Below are 27000 nucleotides of genomic sequence, written 5' to 3'. Positions count from 1 at the left end.
GGTTTCTGACAGTTTGAGCACAAATTCTTTGGTTGTGCAAACCCACAGTTTAATCTGCTGTCCGGGTGGCTGGTCTCAGATGATCCAGCAGGTGAAGAAGCCGGATGTGGAGCTCCTGGGCAGGTGTGGTCAGACATGTTCTACAGTTGTAAGACCTGTTGCATGTCCTGCCAAATTCTCTAAAATTACATTGGAGGTGGCTTATGGTTGAGAAATGAACATGTAATTATCTGGCCACAGCACTGTTGGACATCCCTGCAGTCAGCATGACAATTGCATGCTCCCTCAAAACTTAAGAGGTCTGTGGCTTTACGCTGTGTGACAAATCTGCACATTTTAGAGTGGCCTTTTATTGTCCCCCAGCACAAGGTGCACCTGTGTAATGATCATGCTGTTTAATCAGCTTCTTGATATGCCACACCTGTCAGGTGGATGGATTATCTTGTCAAAGGAGAAATGCTCACTAACAGGGATGTAAACAAATTTGTGTACAACATGTTGAGAGAAATAAGCTTTTTGTGTGTATGGAACATTTCTGGGATCTTTGACTTTACATGTCGTGTTTCTATTATTGTTCAGTATATTATACTTTCTCTTAGCCTGTTCTGTTTAAAACATTTAGTACCATTTGTTAAGGACTTAAAACTCACTAGCGTAGGGATGAATTTGGTTTGGTACACAACTCCATTCCCCTGCACCAGTGTTAAGGAAATAGCTTTTTCCAGCCAGGCTCCTATAGCGCAGCGGTCTGATATGGGCAACTACGAGAGTCTGTAATGAAATTTAAATAACCAGACAGGTAACTGAATGTGGTGTACTACTTTAAACACCATGAACAGATTGATCTGCACCAACCAGAGATCAAATGGAAGCCAGTTCAGTTCCCTGAAAGGATTATGATCAGATTGTTCTGGGCCGTTGCTGAGTCACTATTTAGCCTGTTTAGCTTGTTTTCCATTGTCACTCTAAGCAGTGTGTTCCAGTTTGTGTAATTTAAACATGGTTGCCATGGTATTCAAACAACCACGTAGTTGGTTGAAGTCCCAAATCCCAGATCCAGGATGTCCCGGGCAGGCACCCACGCCCACTCCTCGGGGCCTTAGCCCTCCGCCTCGGACCCAATGAGCCTCCAACAGATGCCGGACAGTGTAGGCGGGGCGGCCATCAACAAGTCGAGGGGGTGGAGGGGCAGGTGTAGGGAGAGAGAAGGGACTGGTAATAACCAGCTTGAGATGGGAGACATGGAAGGATGTACAGACCCTCATAGACCTGGGAAGTTGGAGATGATAGGTGGCCCGGGTTGATGCAACTCAGGATCTTGAATGGTCCTATGGAGTCAGCTTCCACGAGTCCACCTTTAAGGGAATATCACAGGTGGATAGCCACACCCGTTGACCCGGTCGGAGGAGCCGAAGAGGCCCTCGGTGCCGGTTTGCCTGGTGTTGGTGACGTGCAGAGGAGCGGAGCAAAGAGGATTGCGCTCTGATCCAGGTGCGGCGAGATCATCGACTGAACACCTCAGCTCGGCCTATTGTTCATGAAACAGGGGGGTGGCAAACCCAAACTGACACTCGAAGGGCGACAGTCCAGTGGACGAGTTCAGCAGTGTGTTAAAAGCATATTCCGCCCAGACGAGGAACTTGCTCCAGTTGATGGCCTGAGGTGCAACAAAACAGTGTTGGAAATTCTCCAGCTCCTGATTCACCCACTCAGTCTGCCCATTAGACTGTGGTTGGAACCCAAGGAGAGACTCACTGACGCCCCCAGCAGGGAGCAGAAGGCTTTCTAGTACCGCACAACGAACTGGGGCCCACAATCCGAGACAATGTCCTGGGGAAGTCCATGTTGTCGAAAGAGATGAGTAATCATGAGATCAGCGGTCTCCTTCGCCAAGGGCAACTTGTTTAAGGCGATGAAATGGGCAAGGGCTTGGGGGTGGGGGTAACCCTGTGATAAATTCCACGTACAGACCATCAGGCTAATCTGAAGATGGTGCTGGCTAAAGCTAAAACTGGCGAGTGTAGAGAGTATAGGGATAGTGTTATCCACGTCGGCACCAACGATGTTAGGATGAAACAGTCAGAGGTCACCAAGCGCGACATAGCTTCAGCGTGTAAATCAGCTAGAAAGATGTGTTGGCATCGAGTAATTGTCTCTGGCCCCCTCCCAGTTAGGGGGAGTGATGAGCTCTACAGCAGAGTCTCACAACTCAATCGCTGGTTGAAAAAACATTTCTGCCCCTCCCAAAAAATAGAATTTGTAGATAATTGGCCCTCTTTCTGGGACTCACCCACAAACAGGACCAAGCCTGGCCTGCAGAGGAGTGACAGACTCCATCCTAGCTGGAGGGGTGCTCTCATCTTATCTACGAACATAGACAGGGCTCTAACTCCCTTAGCTCCACAATGAAATAGGGTGCAGGCCAGGCAGCAGGCTGTTAGCCAGCCTGCCAGCTTAGTGGAGTCTGCCACTAGCACAGTCAGTGTAGTCAGCTCAGCTATCCCCACTGTGTCTGTGCCTCGACCAAGGTTGGGCAATTAAGGCAGGGCGCGAAATTCAAAATCTATTTTTTTTTTATATTTAACTTTCACACATTAACAAGTCCAATACAGCATTTGAAAGATAAACATCTTGTCAATCCAGCCAACATGTCCGATTTTTTAAATGTTTTACAGAGAAAACACCACATATATTTATGTTAGCTCACCACCAAATAAAAAAGAGGACAGACATTTTTCACAGCACAAGTAGGATGCAAGTAGCATGCACAAGCCAACCTAACTAACCTAGAACCAACCTAAATAACCTAGAAAAAACTACCTCAGATGACAGTCCTATAACATGTTACACAATAAATCTATGTTTTGTTCAAAAAAATTGCATATTTTAGCTATAAATCAGTTTTACATTACTGCTACCATCATAGCTGCAGGTGCTTCTACACCTGCATTACTAGCTGTTTGGGGTTTTAGGCTGGGTGTCTGTACAGCACTTCGAGATATTAGCTGATGTACGAAGGGCTATATAAAATAAAATTGATTGATTGATTGATAGCTACAGTCAGAAATCGCACGGGAGTAGCCAGAGAAAATACAGACACCAACGTCAACTACTAATTACACATCATAAAACATTTCAGAACAATATATGGTGGATAGCTAATGAAAGAGAAAGATCTTGTGATTTTTATTTTTTTATTTTTTAATCTTTATTTTAACAGGGAAAACAGACTGAGACCTGGATCTCTTTTACGGCTGTGCCCTGAGTAAACATGTTGACATGTACAGTTTTAGACATAGAGACAAGAACATTTCAAAACATACACAATTCAACAGAAACAATCACAGACAACATCATATTGATCCTCCATAAGCATTTTAAAATGGGCAAGGGACACCAGAGTGTCTAACTTAAGTTGGATCTGCAGTTTGTTCCATGAATAAGGTGCAAAGGAACTGAAGGCAGTCCTACCCAACTCTGTGGAGACCGCAGGAGTCTCTAATGTAATCCACATCTGTGATCTGGTTTTAAAATTAGTACATCTTGTGGAAATTAATGATGATATATATGGAGGTAGTTTTAAAAGAAGTGCTTTATAAATAAACAAGAGAGCATGTTGCTCTCGCCTCACAGATAGAGAGACCCAACCCACATGTTGATATAGGATACAGTGATGAGTTCTGTAACTATCACCCGTGATAAACCTGAGTGCACAATGGTAAATAGCATCCAGTGGTTTTAATGTATTTGCCGATGCATGCATATAGATAATATCACCATAATCTAAAACGGACATAAAAGTAGCCTGCACAAATTTTTTCCTATTTACAGAGGACAGACAAGCCCTGTTTCTGTAAAGGAATCCTATCTTAAATTTGAGCTTTTTTCCCAATTCAGTAACATGTTTTTTAAAAGAAAGCCTATCATCTAACCATACCCCTAAGTATTTATATGTAGAGACCTTATTGATTTGAGTACCATCCAAGCTAGTGATTACAAACGTGTTTCTAACTGAGAGTTTAGACCTAGAAAAAAACATGACATTTGTTTTCTTAGCGTTTAAAACAAGTTTAAGCTGTAAAAGAGACCCCTGTAGTATCCTAAAATCAGACTCCAACTGCATTAAAGCTTGGTCCGCTGTTGGAGCAATAGAGTACATCACTGTGTCATCTGCATATAAATGGAATTTACAATATCTGACATCATCACCAATGTTGTTTATATAAAGTGAGAACAATAGTGGGCCAATTATTGAACCCTGAGGGACCCCTTTAAGTAACTGTAAGGGGTCAGACTTGACCCCATCGACCATGACGGCTTGAGTTCTATCTTTAAGATAGTCATAAAACCATCGGCAGGCATCAGTGCCCAGTCCTATAGATGACAGCTTACTCAAAAGGATAGCATGGTCTACAGTGTCAAAAGCTTTTGACAAATCTACAAACAACGCAGCACAGTGCTTTCTATCGTCTAAGGCATTTGCAATATCATTTACAACAAGCATAGTGGCCGATGTGGTACTGTGTTTAGATCTAAAACCAGATTGATTGGTACTAAGAATACTGTTAGCAGAAAGAAAAGATTGTAACTGTTTGTTGACTATAGATTCTAGAATCTTTACCAGACAAGGGAGCCTAGAGATGGGTCGATAGTTATCCAAATCACTACCGTCACCTCCCTTATGTAAAGGCAGAACAAAAGCTGCTTTCCACACCTTAGGGATATTTCCTGTGCTTAATGTTAGATTAAAAATGTGTGTTACTGAACCAGCAAAAATAGGTGCAGCACACTTAAGTAAGTACGGGTCTAAATTGTCAGCGCCTAAGGATTTCTTAGTATCAATGGCACACAGGGCAATAGAGCCAATATTTCAGATTTTTGAAGTGTTTTACAGCGAAAACACAATATATCGTCATATTAGCTTACTACAATAGCTAACATCACAACAGCATTGGCTCAAGGCAAACGGTAGCATAGCACAGTTCGACAGATATATGAAAAAGCATCCCAAATTGGGTCCTTATCTTTGATGATCTTCCATCAGAATGTTCTCCAAGGGGTCCTTTGTTCAGAAATGTCTTTATTTCGATCCAGAACGAACAATTTCCCTCTTGAATTAGCAAGCACACTGGCAGTGCGACGCTAACCTCTCCATCTTGAAAAAATTATTGCGTCGCATCACGTCTAAAGTCCAGAATACATTTCAATAATATAATTAAACTATATTGAAATAACATACTTTAGGATGATATTGTGACATGTATCAAATAAAATCGAAGATTATATTCACCTTTACATAGTGTTTTCCAGGAGCCGAGTCCAGGTCCTACTTCGCGCCCAGAAAAAAAAATAAAGTGCGCACACCTCACTCCAAGAGGTTGTGTTCAATCCCAGGACGAGATAATCAAGTCATTTCTGCTCTCACTTCCGCATGACACGCAGAGGAAGGCGTATGACGTGTTTCTACAGTCCTAAGTGACATGCCCTTTTATAGACAAGGGCTTGAAGAGCGACATCGATTTTGGAAATTTCACTTCCGGATAGGAAATGGGCTGTAAAAATAGTTCTGTTCCACTTAGAGAAATAATTAAAACGGTTTTAGAAACTAGAGACTGTTTTCTATCCAATAGTAATAATAATATGCATATTGTAAGAGCAAAAATTGATTAAGAGGCCGTTTGAAAATTTGCACATATTTTCCAGTTTTTCAATACGCTCCCTGCAGCCATAACAAGTTAATGTTTTTCCTCATAATCCTGGACTATCGGACCACCATTTTATTATGTTTGCAATCGCAACAAATAATCTGCTCAGACCCCAACCAAGAATCATCAAAAGTTGTGCTATAAATTCTCAGACAACCCAAAGATTCCTTGATGCCCTTCCAGATTCTCTCTGTCTACCCAAGGACGTCAGAGGACAAAAATCAGTTAACTACCTAACTGAGGAACTCAATTTAACCTTGCACAATACCCTAGATGCAGTTGCACCCCTAAAAACTAAAAACATTTGTCATAAGAAAATAGCTCCCTGGTATACAGAAAATACCCGAGCTCTGAAGCAAGCTTCCAGAAAATTGAAACGGAAATGGCGCCATACCAAACAGGAAGTCTTCATACTAGCTTGGAAAGACAGTACCGTGCAGTATCGAAGAGCCCTCACTGCTGCTCGATCATCCTATTTTTCCAACCTAATTGAGGAAAAATAAGAACAATCCGAAATTTATTTTTGATACTGTCACAAAGCTAACTAAAAAGCAGCATTCCCCAAGAGAGGATGGCATTCACTTCAGCAGTAATAAAATCATGAACTTCTTTGAGGAAAAGATCATGATCATTAGAAAGCAAATGACGGACTCCTCTTTATATCTGCGTATTCCTCCAAATCTCAGCTGTCCTGAGTCTGCACAACTCTGCCAGGACCTAGGATCAATGGAGACACTTAAGTGTTTTAGTACTATATCTGTTGACACAATGATGAAAATAATCATGGCCTCTAAACCTTCAAGCTGCATACTGGATCCTATTCCAACTAAACTACTGAAAGAGCTGCTTCCTGTGTTTGGCCCTCCTATGTTGAACATAATTAACGGGTCTCTATCCACCGGATGTGTACTAAACTCACTAAAAGTGGCAATAATAAAGCCTCTCTTGAAAAAGCCAAATCTTGACCCAGAAAAAATATAAGAAACGATCGACCTATATCGAATCTCACATTCCTCTCTAATATTTTAGAAAAAGCTGTTGCGCAGCAACTCACTGCCTTCCCGAAGACAAATAATGTATACGAAATGCTTCAGTCTGGTTTTAGACCCCATCATAGCACTGAGACTGCACTTGTGAAGGTGGTAAATGACCTTTTAATGGCGTCAGACCGAGGCTCTGCATCTGTCCTCGTGCTCCAAGACCTTAGTGCTGCTTTTGATACCATCGATCACCACATTCTTTTGTAGAGATTGGAAACCCAAATTGGTGTACAAGGACAAGTTCTGGCCTGGTTTAGATCTTGCTGTCTCTGCCTAGCCGGATGCCCTCTCTCCACTGGGATTCTCTACCTCTAACCCTATTACAGTGGAGTCACTGGCTTACTGGTGCTCTTCCATGCCGTCCCTAGGAGGGGTGCGTCACTTGAGTGGGTTGAGTCACTGACGTGATCTTCCTGTCTGGGTTGGCGCCCCCTTTTGGGTTGTGCCGTGGCAGAGATCTTTGTGGGCTATACTCGGCCTTGTCTCAGGATGGTAAGTTGGTGGTTGAAGATATCCCTCTAGTGGTGTGGGGGCTGTGCTTTGGCAAAGTGGGTGGGGTTATATCCTGCCTGTTTGGCCCTGTCCGGGGGTATCATCGGACAGGGCCACAGTGTCTCCTGACCCCTCCTGTCTCAGCCTCCAGTATTTATGCAGCAGTAGTTTATGTGTCGGCGGGCTAGGGTCAGTCTGTTATATCTGGAGTATTTCTCCTGTCTTTTCCAGTGTCCTGTGTGAATTTAAGTATGCTCTCTCTAATTCTCTCTTTCTTTCTTTCTCTCTCTCTCAGAGGACCTGAGCCCTAGACTCCTTGATGACTCCTTGTTGTCCCCAGTTCACCTGGCCGTGCTGCTGCTCCAGTTTCAACTGTTCTGCCTGCGACTATGGAACCCTGACCTGTTCACTTTGATTACTATTATTTGACCTTGCTGGTCATTTATGAACATGTGAACATCTTGGCCATGTTCTGTTATAATCTCCACCCGGCACAGCCAGAAGAGGACTGGCCACCCCTCATAGCCTGGTTCCTCTCTATGTTTCTTCCTAGGTTTTGGCCTTTCTAGGGAGTTTTTCCTAGCCACCGTGCTTCTACACCTGCATTGCTTGCTGTTTGGGGTTTTAGGCTGGGTTTCTGTACAGCACTTTGTGACATCAGCTGATGTAAGAGCGTCTGCTGAATGACTAAATTGTAATGTAATTGTTGTTCTATGTACAGTATATTTATGTATATTATGTATTTGTTGTGTTATTTCCTGTTTAGTTCCCGAGAAGAGTAGCTAATTAGGAATCCTAATTAATGCTAAATATGAGGCTGTTATATTTGACCTTATTTGACTCTACTTCCTTATTTGGATGGACACTACATGTACAACTGGCTAGGGTTGGTTGGTAAAGGACTCTATTTTCAGGTTACTTCTGGTTTGGGTTTGGGTTACCGTGGTGATGTGTGTATAAGTCCATGGAGGTACAGATCAAAGGGCTGAGGCTCCTCCTCCTCATTTGACTAGGCTTGCTGAAGAGATCCACTGGTTTCATTGGAGAGATCTTCATTTGACTGGATATTGCTTCTAGTGTAGGATAAACTAAATACTTGCTGACACTATTGGAGGAACAATGTGTTTCAGTTCAAATGTAAAGCCGTTTGTTCTCATTGTTGGAATCTTCTTGCTTCTGGGGTATATATTTGTCTATATTTTATGTAATTACTATGCATGTACTATGTGTGTAAATGGTGTTATGTTGGATCAACTAAATCTGTACTAAATAAATAGAAGTTGAATTAAAGTGATGTTATAGTACTATTTCATGTCAACTAAGTGTACTAAGGAAAGTATGCTGACCCACCTACAAGTGTTTGTAATACCCACCTTATCTACCCACCTTAAACTGTATTTGTAAGATTTTATTTGAGTGTTCTTTATACACATTCGGTGTACTTGTAGTGACACTGAACGATAATTGCAAATAATAATGTCACTAGCATATCACTAAAGGTGCACTTTATCTAGCTTTGGTGTACTTTTTCAGTATACTTTTCATTTTTGTATTTTTTATATACTATGCATGTATTTAATGTTACTTAAATGGTGTTACTTTGGGACAACTACATTTAAAGTTGAATTCAAGTGGTGTTTTAGTGCTATTTCCTGTCAACTAAGTGTACTTTGCGTGCTAATTTGTCCCACATTTTATTATACTGACACACCTAAAAGTGTACTTGCAATACCCACCTCATAGAGGATCTGAACCAGAAAAACTACTTCACTGGTTGAAATCATCCTGTGGCATCAATGTTAGTCAAACATTGATTCAAGGGGCAAAGTTGACTACAAAGTGTAAATAGCATAATGTTGGTCATAAAGATAGTATCTTACAAAGATTTGCAATATTTAGGGGAAACTATGATGTTCCTAAATCCTTTGATATTTTTAGGGTTGGGTTTAAATGTTCAATCATGGCCAGTCTTGCCCACCAACACGGGACGGTAATGTCTAGGGAGAATTGTCATGCAGAGAGCAACAGCTGAGTCTATTCCAGCCAATCATAGCAGCAGAATCAATCTAGCAACAGCCTACCCATTTATTTAAAGACAACTAAAATACCCATTAGCATTGTTTACATGAGACAACAGTACATACAAAACGTTGTGGTCAATGTTATGTTAAAGTTCTTTGTTTTTTTCCAACTCAAACATCCTCCAACTGTAGCACATAGAGATGGATAAAGGACTCATATTTATGTCTATGCCGTTAGAGGATTTTATCCAACCAAACGACCATTCATGTTGTAGCTGGGACCCTTGGGATTGCAAACAGAGGAAGATTTTCAAAATTAAGTGACTTATTTCATCGCTATTTGTGATTTTATGAAGCCTGTGCTGGTTGAAAAATATGTTGATGTGGAGCGCCATCCTCAAACAATCGCGTGGTATGCTTTCGCTGTAAAGCCTATTGAAAAACGGACAATGCAGTTAGATTAACAAGAATTGAAGCTGTTAACTTCTCTGGTGCAGGTGGGACGCGAACGTCCCGCAGGACAATAGCCAGGGAAAATACAGGGAGCCATATTCAAATAACATGATATAAAAATCAAACTTTCATTAAATCACACATGTAAGATACCAAATTAAAGCTACCATCGTTGTGAATCCAGCCAACATGTCAGATTTCAAAAAACCTTTTCGGCGAAAGCATAAGATGCTATTATCTGATGACAGCACATCAGTAAACAAACAGAGTAGCATATTTCAACACTGCAAGCACGACACAAAACGCAGAAATAAAATATAAATCATGCCTTACCTATGACGAATTTCTTTTGTTGGTACTCCAATATGTCCCATAAACATCACAAATGGTCCTTTTGTTCGATTAATTCCGTCGATATATATCCAAAATGTCAATTTATTTGGACCATTTCATCCAGAAAAACACAGCTTCCAACTTTCGCCAAGTCACTACAAAATATATCAAAAGTTACATGTAAATTTACCAAAACATTTCAAACTGCTTTTGTCATACAACGTTAGGTATTTTTAAACGTTAATAATCGATCAATTTGAAGGTGATGATCTGTGTTCAATACAAAACGAAACCAAACTGACGCAACTTTTTTCATAACATGACTCTCTCCAAACATTTACTTCATGTGACCCTCATTTACGATAGCCCTACTTCTTCAGTACACAAAGGAATAACCTCAACCGATTTCCAAGGACTGGTGACATCCAGTGGAAGCGGTAGGAACTGCAAGCAAGTCCTTTAAAAATCTGGTGTCTCTTAAAAAACACACCTCAGGGTTTTGCCTGCTACATAGGTTTTGTTATTCTCACAGACATGAGTCAAACAGTTTTAGAAACTTCAGAGTGTTTTCTATCCAAACCTACTAATAATATGCATATCTTATATTCTGGGGACGAGTAGCAAGCAGTTGAATTTTGGCATGCTATTTTTCCCGAAAGTGAAAAAGCTGCCCCCTGCCCTCAAGAAGTTAAACTATATAAGATACTTGTATGTTCATAAATGTTTAATATTACGATTATTTATTTGAATTGCACGCCCTCCAATTTCACCGTTGTGACGCCTAACCTTAAACGAAGGTCTCATTGTACGCTGATGATTCATGTTTTCATTTAGAACAACAATTAGAATCCCTCCACAGCCTCATAGAGGATCTAGATACTTTTGCTAACGTCTCTGGATTAAAACCAAATTATGATAAGTGTACTATAGTATGTATTGGATCACTAAAAAATACTACATGATTCCATATGTGTTATTTCATAGTGTTGATGTCTTCACTATTATTCTACAATATTGAAAATAGTACAAATAAAGATTTCACCTTTGAATGAGTAGGTGTATTCAAAACTTTTGACTGGTACAGTACATAGACACCCTGGATTTACTCAAAGCCAGTTCTCATTCAAGATTGAAAAAAGTAAGGGGCCTAGACAGCTGCCTTGAGGAATTCCTGATTCTTCCTTGATTATGTCGCGGAGGCTTCCATTAAAGAACACCCTCTGTGTTCTGTTAGACAGGAAACTCTTTATCCACAATATAGCAGGGGGTGTAAAGCCATAAAATATATGTTTTTCCAGCAGCTGACTATGATTGATAATAAATAAAAACCGCACTGAAGTCTAAAAAAACGGCCCCCACAATCTTTTTATAATCCATTTCTCTCAGCCAATCATCAGTCATTTGTATATGTGCTGTGCTTGTTGAATGTCTTTCCCTATACGTGTGCTGAAAGTCTGTTGTCAATTTGTTTACTTTAAAATAGCATAGTATCTGGTCAAACACCATTTTTTCAAAAGTTTACTAAGGGTTGGGAACAGGCTGATTGGTCGGCTATTTGAGTCAGTAAAGGAGGCTTTACTATTCTTGGGTAGTGGAAGGACTTTTGCTTCCCTCAAGGCCTGAGGGCTGACACTTTATAGTAGGCTTAAATTTAAGATATGACAAATAGTAGTGGCAATATGGTCTGCTATTATCCTCAGTAATGTTCCATCCAGGTTGTCAGACCCTGGTGGCTTTTCATTGTTTTTAGACAACAATCATTTGTTTCACCTTTTCAACACTCACTTTACGTAATTCAGAATTTGGTCAGATGTACTTGGATGTGTAGTGTCAGAATTTGTTGCTGGCATGCAGTGGTGTAAAGTACTTAAGTAAAAATAATACCGCTTAAGTTTTTTTTTTTTTGTATCTGTACTTTACTTTACTATTCATAATTTTGACAACTTTGCCTTTTACTTCACTACATTCCTAATGAAAATATTGTACTTTTTACTCCATACATTTTCCCTGACACCCAAAAGTATTCATTACATTTTGAATGCTCAGCAGGACAGGAAAATTGTCAAACTCACTGACTTATCAAGAGAACATTCCTGGTCATCCCTACTGCCTCTGATCTGGCAGACTAACTAAACACACATACTTAATTTGGGAATTATGTCTGATGTTTGGAGTGTGCCCATGGCTATCCGTAAATAAAAACGAACAAGAATATGGTGCCGTCTGGTTTGCTTAATATAAGGAATTAAAAAATATTTTACTTTTCATTTGACTTTTGACACTTAGGTATATTTGAGCAATTACATTTACTGTTGATATTATATTTAAAGTTTATTTAAAACCAAAAACGATTACACTTTTACTCAAGTACTATTTTATTAGGGACTTTCACTTTTTACTAGAGACATTTTCTAATAAGGTATCTTTACTTTTATTCAAATATAACAATTGGGTACTTTTTCCACCACTGCTGGCATGTCATGCCTACATTTGCTAATCTTGCCAATGAAAAAAATCATTAAAGTAGTTGGCAATATCAGTGGGTTTTGTGATGAATGAGCCATCTGATTCAATGAATGATGGAGCTGAGTTTGCCTTTTTGCCCAAAATGTCACTTAAGATTCTCCAAAGCTTTTTACTGTCATTCTTTATATTATACACGTTTGTATAGTTTCATCTTCTTTTTATTTAGTTTAGTCACATCATTTCTCAATATCCAGACTTATTTGCCATACCATTTGTCAATTCCTTATCAATCCAAGTGGATTAACAGTTTTTACAGTCATTTTCTTAATGGGTGCATGCTTATTAGTAACTGGAATAAGCAATGTCATAATTGTGTCAAGTGCAGCGTCTGGTTGCTCCTCATTACAGACCAGCAAATATTCTTTACATCATCAACTTAACAATCACTACAAAACTTCAAGTATGACCTCTTCCACACTATATTAGGCCCAGTCTTTGGAGCTTTGGTTTTCCTAGATATGGCTACTATATTGTGATCACTACATCCTATGGATTTGGATACTGAATTAAAACACATTTCTGCAGCATTAGTAAAGATGTGATCAATACATGTTGATGATTTCATTCCTGTGCTGTTTGTAGCTACCCTGGTAGGTTGACTGGTTTTCAAGATTGAAGCATTTTCTTGAGTGGGCAGCTTGATGAAAGCCAGTCAATATTGAAATCACCCAGATAAATATACTTCTCTGTTGATATCACATACATTATCAAGAATTTCACAGATATTATCCAGATACTGACTGTTAGCACTTGGTGGTCTATAGCAGCTTCCCACCAGAATGGGCTTTAGTTGAGGCAGATGAACCTGTAGCCATATTACTTCAACAGTTTTCAACATGAGGTCCTCTGTAATCTTTACAGGATTGTGGTTCTGAATATAGTCTGCAACACCTCCACCATTGACATGTCTGTCTTTTCTGTAGATGTTATAACCATGTATGTATCATACAATGCATCCATATGGCAGAGGGAGACACATTCATAATTGGAGTTTAGAGGCCCGCCCACCCATGATAGATGGAGCGCCATCTTTGCAAAAGCCCACCATTCATTCCCATGGAATCAGTTTGTCATCAATATAGCCACACAGCACACTGAACATCCCCTGTGCAGTTTCATTCTCGGGAATCGTGAGACAGAACAGTTTGTCCTCGTGAATAGTATTCCCCGACATGTAGTGAACAAAAGTCAATGCATGGACATCTCGTTCCTCACAGCTAACATCCATTTGAAGAGCATAAGGTGGGGAGTTTGAGTGGTTCAGTCAGAGTTTCCTCTTGATTGCAGCTATAGCATCAATTCTTAGTTTCACAGTGTTACTGACAAAGGTATTGATGTGAGTTTCTGTGCCTTTCTGCACATTGTTTTCACCATATAAATTGTGGCTGGTAATATCAAAGCCTCTGCAATAGCGTGTGGTTTCATAGTTTATCAGGCTTAGCCATTCACACTGGGAATTATTAAAAGTGCAACGGTCAAGTGTGGCCTTTTGCCACGATCTAAGGTCGCTCTGTAGTTGAATTTTAACTATTCGGCTTTAATAATTTTCATTTCGACTCCTCTTCCTGGTGGCAAAACAAATGAACCTACTGCACGTTTGGGATTCTCTACTTAACAATATTTTTCTCCCTCTGCTGCCGCTTCCCCCTCCTGTGTGTGTGTGAAGTTGGGAGAGTTAGCGAAGAGTTCAGGATTAATTTTGTTTTATCATTTTTAGATACAATATTATTATTATTATAATTATCATAAAGACTGCTATTCTACTTGAAATGAAAAAATAACTTGTGAGGAAAACATTTGGCAACGACAGTCTTTGATCTTGTCTCTAAATTGGTTATTCCTAAAACCAATATGATATTTAAATTGGTTATTCATAAAACCAATATGATATATAAATGGGTTATTCATAAAACCAATATGATATTGATATCAGCTTGAAAAAATGTAGCTGACATCGATATAGAGTTTCCATATCGGTGCCCATCACTAATAATCAAATCAAATGTTATTGGTCACAAACACATATTTAGCAGACGGTATTGCGGATGTAGCGAAATGCTTGTGTTCCTAGCTCCAACAGTTCAGTAGTATCCAACAATTCACAACAATACACACATCTAAAAGTAAAATAATGGAATTAAGAAATATATGAATATTATACTTAGCATTGTTAAAGTGACTAGTGTGTTAACATTATGTTAACATTATTAAAGTGACTAGTGTTCCATTATTAAAGTGACCAGTGATTCCATGTATATGTATATAGGGCAGCAGCCTCTAAGGTACAGGGTTGAGTAACCGGGTGGTAGCTGGCTAGTGATGGCTATTTAACAGTCTGATGGTCTATGTATATAGGGCAGCAGCCTCTAAGGTACAGGGTTGAGTAACTGGGTGGTAGCTGGCTAGTGATGGCTATTTAACAGTCTGATGGTCTATTTAGCTGGCATAGATAATAGTTACAATAGATTCAGTATGTGTATTATGTATACTGTACAGCCATCATTAATCATTTTACTATGTCTTTCTATTCATACAGTCTGAATAAGCCCATATTCAGGAGCAGAGTACAGAACCTCGTCTCTCCAGAAAGGTGGGTATCTGTATTTTACTGTACCATCATTCACCATTTGGCTGGCTGTCCAAACTACATGCTCCTGGCCAAACTCCATGCTCCTGGCCAAACTCCATGCTCCTGGCCAAACTCCATGCTCCTGGCCAAACTCCATGCTCCTGGCCAAACTCTACGCCACGCCCATTCACTGCAATGGGTCTGAGTACGCCCGTGACGAATTCTCGAACAAAAACACATTTAAACTTTTTTAAATTAGTGGAATTTCCATGTCGTTTTTTTATCCACGTGGTTTAACCCATGGATGTAAACATGAGGTTTGTGGAGAACTGATTTGGGGGGGGGGGGGGGGGTGGTAATTAGTTAGGGGTGTGTCCTCCAGTGGCTGTGGGATTTAGTTATGTAAATTAAGACTAAATTTGATCTATCACCGTAGATGTCTAATTACACATATGTAATGTTTATATTATTATTAAACCAGATGTTGTATAGATCATTGAAGATCTATTACACGTATGAACATAATGATTTCCCCTGATGCTGAAGACATCAGTTTTGTAAGAATGGAAATGTCTAATGAGCAACGATACATCACAAACACAATCCATTCTCATTGTGGTCAGTGAAGATTACAAAGAAAAAGCCATATCTCAGACTGGCCAATTAAAAGAAAAGATTAAGATGGGCAAAAGATCACAGACACAGAGTCACTCTGCCTAGAAGGCCAGCATCCTGGAGTCACCTCTCCCGGAGTCTGGTCAATATGTTGTGAGGTTGCGTCAATTGTCGGATTCACGTGATTTCGGGTTAATGAGAGACGAAATTATCAGAGACTTGTGATTGGCTGTAAAGATGAACAGACACAGATACAATTTAAAAAAGATGAGTCAGAATCCGTCAATTATACCACTCAGAACAAAGACAGAGACCATGTTCGATAGAAAATGGAAACTTAATTCATCGGAAAATGATCTAAGGCAGAAAAACACTAAAGAAGGGTCCATGTACTGTGGATCAACACACACCCCACCAGCATATGGGGTTATATGTGAATTCTGTGGGGAAAAAACTACAATTTTGCTAAAGTGTGCAGGCAAAGACAAAGTAAGCCTGTCAATCTGCTAGAGCAGGATACACACAGTGATCACAACGATGAGGAAGAAGAGGACATGGCTATACACGACAGACGTTAATTCTGTTCAAAGTGACAAAGATACATGGTTTACAAACTTAAAGCTGACCCCACTGACATGTGATAACTGTGATTATGATCCAAGCAGCACTATCAAATGCCAGTTAGACAGTGGTTCAACTGTCAATATACTCAGCTACAGAGACTTTATGCAAATAATGCAGCAAGGAGATGCAAAGCAACAACCAAGGCAAGCCCAGGCTAATTGGTTATTACACCAGTAGGGTAGGGGGAGTGTGAACTACAAGCCAATCATGATGGGGTAAACATATGTGCTAAAGTTCCAAGTGGGGAAAACCTTCCAGAAGCCTCTCCTTTCAGCAGAAACGTGTGAAAAAGGCTCAACCACCAACATGTCATTCATCACGTCAGCACTAAAGAAAAAACAACAAGGTCCCGTCAGACTCGAACACCTCAGAGGCAATACTGAAAGAGTTTGAGGATGTTTTTGAAGGGATGGGGGCTCTGCCAGGTGAGCTTCACCTGGTGGTGGGTGAGCCTGTTAGACCAGTTCAACAGCTTCCCTGAAGGAAAAGATACCAAAGGCTGTTGATTCAATGGAGGAACAGAATGTCAGCAAACCGACTAAGTGGAGAAGCAACATGGTTGTGGTGGGAAAGCCTGGCAAAATAAGAGTCTGCCTTGATCCAAGTGCCCTGAACAAAGCCTTATGTAGAGATACTGCCAAGCCTGGCAAAAGCACAAATATTTTCGGTTATGGATGCAAAACAATGGGTACTGGCAGGTAAGTTTAGACGAAAATAGTAGTTACCTCACCACATTTAGGATCCCCAATGGTAGATACCGGTGGACAAGGTTACCTTTTGGAGTGAAGCCAGCTGCAGAGGAATATCAGCGAAGGGAACACGATGCACTTCAGGGACTGCCAGGAATAAGCGCCACACCTGATGACATCACGCCTGTGGTGCAACAACGGAGGAAGCAATGGCAGGACCATGACCACAACCTGACTCCGCTCTTACAAAGAGCAAAGGGAGATGAATCTAAAGCCGGGTAAAGATTAAAGTTAAGCTCAGGCTCACAAGGCTACTCTGTACCGGTACCCCCTGTATATAGCCTCCACATTGACTCTGTACCGGTACCCCCTGTATATAGTCTCCACATTGACTCTGTACCGGTACACCCTGTATATAGCCTCCACATTGATTCTGTACCGGTACTCCCTGTATATAGCCTCCACATTGACTCTGTACCGGTACTCCCTGTATATAGCCTCCACATTGACTCTGTACCAGTACTCCCTGTATATAGCCTCCACATTGACTCTGTACCGGTACCTCCTGTATATAACCTCCACATTGACTCTGTACCGGTACCCCCTGTATATAGTCTCCACATTGACTCTGTACCGGTACCCCCTGTATATAGCCTCCACATTGACTCTGTACCGGTACACCCTGTATATAGCCTCCACATTGACTCTGTACCGTAACACCCTGTATATAGCCTCCACATTGACTCTGTACCAGTACCCCCTGTATATAGCCTCCACATTAACTCTGTACCGTAACACCCTGTATATAGCCTCCACATTAACTCTGTACCGTAACACCCTGTATATAGCCTCCACATTGACTCTGTACCGGTACCCCCTGTATATAGCCTCCACATTGACTCTGTACCGTAACACCCTGTATATAGCCTCCACATTGACTCTGTACCGTAACACCCTGTATATAGCCTCCACATTGACTCTGTACCGGTACCCCCTGTATATAGTCTCCACATTGACTCTGTACCGGTACCCCCTGTATATAGCCTCCACATTGACTCTGTACCGGTACTCCCTGTATATAGCCTCCACATTGACTCTGTACCGGTACCCCCTGTATATAGCCTCCACATTGACTCTGTACCGGTACCCCCTGTATATAGCCTCCACATTGACTCTGTACCGGTACTCCCTGTATATAGCCTCCACATTGACTCTGTACCGGTACCCCCTGTATATAGCCTCCACATTAACTCTGTACCGTAACACCCTGTATATAGCCTCCACATTGACTCTGTACCGGTACCCCCTGTATATAGTCTCCACATTGACTCTGTACCGGTACCCCCTGTATATAGCCTCCACATTGACTCTGTACCGGTACCCCCTGTATATAGCCTCCACATTGACTCTGTACCGTAACACCCTGTATATAGCCTCCACATTGACTCTGTACCGGTACCCCCTGTATATAGTCTCCACATTGACTCTGTACCGGTACCCCCTGTATATAGCCTCCACATTGACTCTGTACCGGTACTCCCTGTATATAGCCTCCACATTGACTCTGTACCGGTACCCCCTGTATATAGCCTCCACATTGACTCTGTACCGGTACCCCCTGTATATAGCCTCCACATTGACTCTGTACCGGTACCCCCTGTATATATCCTCCACATTGACTCTGTACCAGTACCCCCTGTATATAGCCTCCTATTGTTATTTACTGCTGCTCTTTAATTATTTGTTTTTCTTATCTCTTACTTGTTTTTGTATTTTCTTAAAACTGCGTTTCTGTTTAAGGACTTGTACCTAAGCACTTCACTGTAAGGTTGTATTTGGTGCATGTTGTATTTGGTGCATGTTGTATTTGGTGAATGTTGTATTTGGTGCAGGTTGTAATTGGTGCATGTTGTATTTGGTGCAGGTTGTAATTGGTGCATGTTGTATTTGGTGCATGGTGTATTTGGTGCATGGTGTATTTGGTGCAGGTTGTAATTGGTGCATGTTGTATTTGGTGCATGGTGTATTTGGTGCATGGTGTATTTGGTGCAGGTTGTAATTGGTGCATGGTGTATTTGGTGCATGGTGTATTTGGTGCAGGTTGTATTTGGTGCATGTTGTATTTGGTGCATGTTGTATTTGGTGCATGTTGTATTTGGTGCAGGTTGTACTTGGTGCATGTTGTATTTGGTGCAGGTTGAATTTGGTGCAGGTTGTATTTGGTGCATGGTGTATTTGGTGCATGTTGTATTTGGTGCATGTTGTATTTGGTGCAGGTTGTATTTGGTGAATGTTGTATTTGGATGCAGGTTGTATTTGGTGCAGGTTGTATTTGGTGCATGTTGTATTTGGTGCATGTTGTATTTGGTGCAGGTTGTATTTGGTGAATGTTGTATTTGGATGCAGGTTGTATTTGGTGCATGTTGTATTTGGTGCATGTTGTATTTGGTGCAGGTTGTATTTGGTGAATGTTGTATTTGGTGCATGTTGTATTTGGTGCAGGTTGTATTTGGTGCATGGTGTATTTAGTGCAGGTTGTATTTGGTGCATGGTGTATTTGGTGCATGGTGTATTTAGTGCATGTTGTATTTAGTGCATGTTGTATTTGGTGCATGTTGTATTTGGTGCAGGTTGTATTTGGTGCATGTTGTATTTGGTGCATGTTGTATTTGGTGCATGTTGTATTTGGTGCATGTTGTATTTGGTGCATGTTGTATTTGGTGCATGTTGTATTTGGTGCATGGTGTATTTGGTGCATTGTATTTGGTGCATGTTGTATTTGGTGCAGGTTGTATTTGGTGCAGGTTGTATTTGGTGCATGTTGTATTTGGTGCATGTGATAAATAAAATTTGATTTGATTTGACGCATATCCCACGGTAGTTATTGGGGTCAAATTTATCTCCACTTTTGTGGATTGGGGTGATCAGTCCTTCGTTCCAAATATTGGGGAAGAGGCCAGAGCTGAGGATGATGATAAAGAGTTTAAGGATTGCCAATTAGAATTTGTGATCTGTGGATTTTATCATTTCATTCGGATACCATCAACACCAAAGGCCTTTTTGGGTTGGAGGGTTTGTATTTTGTCCTGTAGTACTGAAGTCCTTTTTTAATCTTAAAAAGTAATTTGTTTGGATGCAAATATGTTTTGCAACCAAGAGTAATACAGAGAGAGAGAGTGAGTGTGTTAGAGAGCAAGTGTGTGACCTTACGTCAGGTTAGTGCGTGTCTGAGGGGTATCCTCCGTGTCTTCTGTCAGAGCAGGAGATGTGTTGTTGATGTGATTCTAGTCTGTCAGAACAGGAGATGTGTTGGTGATGTGATTCTAGTCTGTCAGAACAGGAGATGTGTTGTTGATGTGATTCTAGTCTGTCAGAACAGGAGATGTGTTGTTGATGTGATTCTAGTCTGTCAGAACAGGAGATGTGTTGTTGATGTGATTCTAGTCTGTCAGAACAGGAGATGTGTTGTTGATGTGATTCTAGTCTGTCAGAACAGGAGATGTGTTGGTGATGTGATTCTAGTCTGTCAGAACAGGAGATGTGTTGTTGATGTGATTCTAGTCTGTCAGAACAGGAGATGTGTTGTTGATGTGATTCTAGTCTGTCAGAGCAGGAGATGTGTTGTTGATGTGATTCTAGTCTGTCAGAACAGGAGATGTGTTGTTGATGTGATTCTAGTCTGTCAGAACAGGAGATGTGTTGTTGATGTGATTCTAGTCTGTCAGAACAGGAGATGTGTTGTTGATGTGATTCTAGTCTGTCAGAACAGGAGATGTGTTGTTGATGTGATTCTAGTCTGTCAGAGCAGGAGATGTGTTGTTGATGTGATTCTAGTCTGTCAGAACAGGAGATGTGTTGTTAGAACTAGCAGGTTGTTGATGTGATTCTAGTCTGTCAGAGCAGGAGATGTGTTGTTGATGTGATTCTAGTCTGTCAGAACAGGAGATGTGTTGTTGATGTGATTCTAGTCTGTCAGAGCAGGAGATGTGTTGTTGATGTGATTCTAGTCTGTCAGAATAGGAGATGTGTTGTTGATGTGATTCTAGTCTGTCAGAACAGGAGATGTGTTGTTGATGTGATTCTAGTCTGTCAGAATAGGAGATGTGTTGTTGATGTGATTCTAGTCTGTCAGAACAGGAGATGTGTTGTTGATGTGATTCTAGTCTGTCAGAACAGGAGATGTGTTGTTGATGTGATTCTAGTCTGTCAGAATAGGAGATGTGTTGTTGATGTGATTCTAGTCTGTCAGAACAGGAGATGTGTTGGTGATGTGATTCTAGTCTGTCAGAACAGGAGATGTGTTGTTGATGTGATTCTAGTCTGTCAGAGCAGGAGATGTGTTGTTGATGTGATTCTAGTCTGTCAGAACAGGAGATGTGTTGTTAGAACTAGCATGTTGTTGATGTGATTCTAGTCTGTCAGAACAGGAGATGTGTTGTTGATGTGATTCTAGTCTGTCAGAACAGGAGATGTGTTGTTGATGTGATTCTAGTCTGTCAGAGCAGGAGATGTGTTGTTGATGTGATTCTAGTCTGTCAGAGCAGGAGATGTGTTGTTGATGTGATTCTAGTCTGTCAGAGCAGGAGATGTGTTGTTGATGTGATTCTAGTCTGTCAGAACAGGAGATGTGTTGTTGATGTGATTCTAGTCTGTCAGAGCAGGAGATGTGTTGTTGATGTGATTCTAGTCTGTCAGAGCAGGAGATGTGTTGTTGATGTGATTCTAGTCTGTCAGAACAGGAGATGTGTTGTTGATGTGATTCTAGTCTGTCAGAGCAGGAGATGTGTTGTTGATGTGATTCTAGTCTGTCAGAGCAGGAGATGTGTTGTTGATGTGATTCTAGTCTGTCAGAACAGGAGATGTGTTGTTACAACTAACAGGTTGTTGATGTGATTCTAGTCTGTCAGAACAGGAGATGTGTTGTTGATGTGATTCTAGTCTGTCAGAACAGGAGATGTGTTGTTGATGTGATTCTAGTCTGTCAGAACAGGAGATGTGTTGTTGATGTGATTCTAGTCTGTCAGAACAGGAGATGTGTTGTTGATGTGATTCTAGTCTGTCAGAACAGGAGATGTGTTGGTGATGTGATTCTAGTCTGTCAGAACAGGAGATGTGTTGTTGATGTGATTCTAGTCTGTCAGAACAGGAGATGTGTTGTTGATGTGATTCTAGTCTGTCAGAACAGGAGATGTGTTGTTAGAACTAGCATGTTGTTGATGTGATTCTAGTCTGTCAGAACAGGAGATGTGTTGGTGATGTGATTCTAGTCTGTCAGAACAGGAGATGTGTTGTTGATGTGATTCTAGTCTGTCAGAACAGGAGATGTGTTGTTGATGTGATTCTAGTCTGTCAGAACAGGAGATGTGTTGTTGATGTGATTCTAGTCTGTCAGAGCAGGAGATGTGTTGTTGATGTGATTCTAGTCTGTCAGAACAGGAGATGTGTTGTTGATGTGATTCTAGTCTGTCAGAACAGGAGATGTGTTGGTGATGTGATTCTAGTCTGTCAGAACAGGAGATGTGTTGTTGATGTGATTCTAGTCTGTCAGAACAGGAGATGTGTTGTTGATGTGATTCTAGTCTGTCAGAACAGGAGATGTGTTGTTGATGTGATTCTAGTCTGTCAGAACAGGAGATGTGTTGTTGATGTGATTCTAGTCTGTCAGAGCAGGAGATGTGTTGTTGATGTGAATCTAGTCTGTCAGAGCAGGAGATGTGTTGTTGATGTGATTCTAGTCTGTCAGAACAGGAGATGTGTTGTTGATGTGATTCTAGTCTGTCAGAACAGGAGATGTGTTGTTGATGTGATTCTAGTCTGTCAGAACAGGAGATGTGTTGTTGATGTGATTCTAGTCTGTCAGAGCAGGAGATGTGTTGTTGATGTGAATCTAGTCTGTCAGAGCAGGAGATGTGTTGTTGATGTGATTCTAGTCTGTCAGAACAGGAGATGTGTTGTTGATGTGATTCTAGTCTGTCAGAACAGGAGATGTGTTGTTGATGTGATTCTAGTCTGTCAGAACAGGAGATGTGTTGTTGATGTGATTCTAGTCTGTCAGAACAGGAGATGTGTTGTTGATGTGATTCTAGTCTGTCAGAGCAGGAGATGTGTTGTTGATGTGAATCTAGTCTGTCAGAGCAGGAGATGTGTTGTTGATGTGATTCTAGTCTGTCAGAACAGGAGATGTGTTGTTGATGTGATTCTAGTCTGTCAGAACAGGAGATGTGTTGTTGATGTGATTCTAGTCTGTCAGAGCAGGAGATGTGTTGTTGATGTGAATCTAGTCTGTCAGAGCAGGAGATGTGTTGTTGATGTGATTCTAGTCTGTCAGAACAGGAGATGTGTTGTTGATGTGATTCTAGTCTGTCAGAACAGGAGATGTGTTGTTACAACTAGCAGGTAGTTGATGTGATTCTAGTCTGTCAGAACAGGAGATGTGTTGTTGATGTGATTCTAGTCTGTCAGAACAGGAGATGTGTTGGTGATGTGATTCTAGTCTGTCAGAACAGGAGATGTGTTGTTGATGTGATTCTAGTCTGTCAGAACAGGAGATGTGTTGTTGATGTGAATCTAGTCTGTCAGAACAGGAGATGTGTTGTTAGAACTAGCAGGTTGTTGATGTGATTCTAGTCTGTCAGAACAGGAGATGTGTTGTTGATGTGATTCTAGTCTGTCAGAACAGGAGATGTGTTGTTGATGTGATTCTAGTCTGTCAGAACAGGAGATGTGTTGTTGATGTGATTCTAGTCTGTCAGAACAGGAGATGTGTTGTTGATGTGATTCTAGTCTGTCAGAACAGGAGATGTGTTGTTGATGTGATTCTAGTCTGTCAGAACAGGAGATGTGTTGTTGATGTGATTCTAGTCTGTCAGAACAGGAGATGTGTTGTTGATGTGATTCTAGTCTGTCAGAACAGGAGATGTGTTGTTGATGTGATTCTAGTCTGTCAGAACAGGAGATGTGTTGTTGATGTGATTCTAGTCTGTCAGAACAGGAGATGTGTTGTTGATGTGATTCTAGTCTGTCAGAACAGGAGATGTGTTGTTGATGTGAATCTAGTCTGTCAGAGCAGGAGATGTGTTGTTGATGTGATTCTAGTCTGTCAGAACAGGAGATGTGTTGTTGATGTGATTCTAGTCTGTCAGAACAGGAGATGTGTTGTTGATGTGATTCTAGTCTGTCAGAACAGGAGATGTGTTGTTGATGTGATTCTAGTCTGTCAGAACAGGAGATGTGTTGTTGATGTGATTCTAGTCTGTCAGAACAGGAGATGTGTTGTTGATGTGATTCTAGTCTGTCAGAGCAGGAGATGTGTTGTTGATGTGATTCTAGTCTGTCAGAACAGGAGATGTGTTGTTGATGTGATTCTAGTCTGTCAGAACAGGAGATGTGTTGTTGATGTGATTCTAGTCTGTCAGAACAGGAGATGTGTTGGTGATGTGATTCTAGTCTGTCAGAACAGGAGATGTGTTGTTGATGTGATTCTAGTCTGTCAGAGCAGGAGATGTGTTGTTGATGTGATTCTAGTCTGTCAGAACAGGAGATGTGTTGTTGATGTGATTCTAGTCTGTCAGAACAGGAGATGTGTTGTTGATGTGATTCTAGTCTGTCAGAGCAGGAGATGTGTTGTTGATGTGATTCTAGTCTGTCAGAACAGGAGATGTGTTGTTAGAACTAGCAGGTTGTTGATGTGATTCTAGTCTGTCAGAGCAGGAGATGTGTTGTTGATGTGATTCTAGTCTGTCAGAACAGGAGATGTGTTGTTGATGTGATTCTAGTCTGTCAGAACAGGAGATGTGTTGTTGATGTGATTCTAGTCTGTCAGAGCAGGAGATGTGTTGTTGATGTGATTCTAGTCTGTCAGAATAGGAGATGTGTTGTTGATGTGATTCTAGTCTGTCAGAACAGGAGATGTGTTGTTGATGTGATTCTAGTCTGTCAGAATAGGAGATGTGTTGTTGATGTGATTCTAGTCTGTCAGAACAGGAGATGTGTTGTTGATGTGATTCTAGTCTGTCAGAACAGGAGATGTGTTGTTGATGTGATTCTAGTCTGTCAGAATAGGAGATGTGTTGTTGATGTGATTCTAGTCTGTCAGAACAGGAGATGTGTTGGTGATGTGATTCTAGTCTGTCAGAACAGGAGATGTGTTGTTGATGTGATTCTAGTCTGTCAGAGCAGGAGATGTGTTGTTGATGTGATTCTAGTCTGTCAGAACAGGAGATGTGTTGTTAGAACTAGCATGTTGTTGATGTGATTCTAGTCTGTCAGAACAGGAGATGTGTTGTTGATGTGATTCTAGTCTGTCAGAACAGGAGATGTGTTGTTGATGTGATTCTAGTCTGTCAGAGCAGGAGATGTGTTGTTGATGTGATTCTAGTCTGTCAGAGCAGGAGATGTGTTGTTGATGTGATTCTAGTCTGTCAGAGCAGGAGATGTGTTGTTGATGTGATTCTAGTCTGTCAGAACAGGAGATGTGTTGTTGATGTGATTCTAGTCTGTCAGAGCAGGAGATGTGTTGTTGATGTGATTCTAGTCTGTCAGAGCAGGAGATGTGTTGTTGATGTGATTCTAGTCTGTCAGAACAGGAGATGTGTTGTTGATGTGATTCTAGTCTGTCAGAGCAGGAGATGTGTTGTTGATGTGATTCTAGTCTGTCAGAGCAGGAGATGTGTTGTTGATGTGATTCTAGTCTGTCAGAACAGGAGATGTGTTGTTACAACTAACAGGTTGTTGATGTGATTCTAGTCTGTCAGAACAGGAGATGTGTTGTTGATGTGATTCTAGTCTGTCAGAACAGGAGATGTGTTGTTGATGTGATTCTAGTCTGTCAGAACAGGAGATGTGTTGTTGATGTGATTCTAGTCTGTCAGAACAGGAGATGTGTTGTTGATGTGATTCTAGTCTGTCAGAACAGGAGATGTGTTGGTGATGTGATTCTAGTCTGTCAGAACAGGAGATGTGTTGTTGATGTGATTCTAGTCTGTCAGAACAGGAGATGTGTTGTTGATGTGATTCTAGTCTGTCAGAACAGGAGATGTGTTGTTAGAACTAGCATGTTGTTGATGTGATTCTAGTCTGTCAGAACAGGAGATGTGTTGGTGATGTGATTCTAGTCTGTCAGAACAGGAGATGTGTTGTTGATGTGATTCTAGTCTGTCAGAACAGGAGATGTGTTGTTGATGTGATTCTAGTCTGTCAGAACAGGAGATGTGTTGTTGATGTGATTCTAGTCTGTCAGAGCAGGAGATGTGTTGTTGATGTGATTCTAGTCTGTCAGAACAGGAGATGTGTTGTTGATGTGATTCTAGTCTGTCAGAACAGGAGATGTGTTGGTGATGTGATTCTAGTCTGTCAGAACAGGAGATGTGTTGTTGATGTGATTCTAGTCTGTCAGAGCAGGAGATGTGTTGTTGATGTGAATCTAGTCTGTCAGAGCAGGAGATGTGTTGTTGATGTGATTCTAGTCTGTCAGAACAGGAGATGTGTTGTTGATGTGATTCTAGTCTGTCAGAACAGGAGATGTGTTGTTGATGTGATTCTAGTCTGTCAGAACAGGAGATGTGTTGTTGATGTGATTCTAGTCTGTCAGAACAGGAGATGTGTTGTTGATGTGATTCTAGTCTGTCAGAGCAGGAGATGTGTTGTTGATGTGAATCTAGTCTGTCAGAGCAGGAGATGTGTTGTTGATGTGATTCTAGTCTGTCAGAACAGGAGATGTGTTGTTGATGTGATTCTAGTCTGTCAGAACAGGAGATGTGTTGTTGATGTGATTCTAGTCTGTCAGAGCAGGAGATGTGTTGTTGATGTGAATCTAGTCTGTCAGAGCAGGAGATGTGTTGTTGATGTGATTCTAGTCTGTCAGAACAGGAGATGTGTTGTTGATGTGATTCTAGTCTGTCAGAACAGGAGATGTGTTGTTACAACTAGCAGGTA

The 27000-nt window shown here is 41.0% G+C and overlaps 1 protein-coding gene across 1 annotated transcript in view; it reads left to right on the top strand.

Moving 5' to 3' along the window:
* The window catches only part of LOC139533474 (globoside alpha-1,3-N-acetylgalactosaminyltransferase 1-like), a 212108-nt gene that overhangs the window by 35997 nt on the left and 149111 nt on the right, over positions 1-27000 (top strand). Inside the window, exon 4 of the mRNA XM_071331526.1 lies at positions 15107-15160. Coding sequence (XP_071187627.1) covers positions 15107-15160 — 54 coding nt within the window. The remainder of the gene's footprint in view (positions 1-15106; positions 15161-27000) is intronic.

Source organism: Salvelinus alpinus, chromosome 11 (assembly GCF_045679555.1).
Source record: "Salvelinus alpinus chromosome 11, SLU_Salpinus.1, whole genome shotgun sequence".
NCBI classification, from domain to species: Eukaryota; Metazoa; Chordata; class Actinopteri; order Salmoniformes; family Salmonidae; genus Salvelinus; species Salvelinus alpinus.
This window is presented reverse-complemented; position numbering and strand designations above follow the sequence as displayed.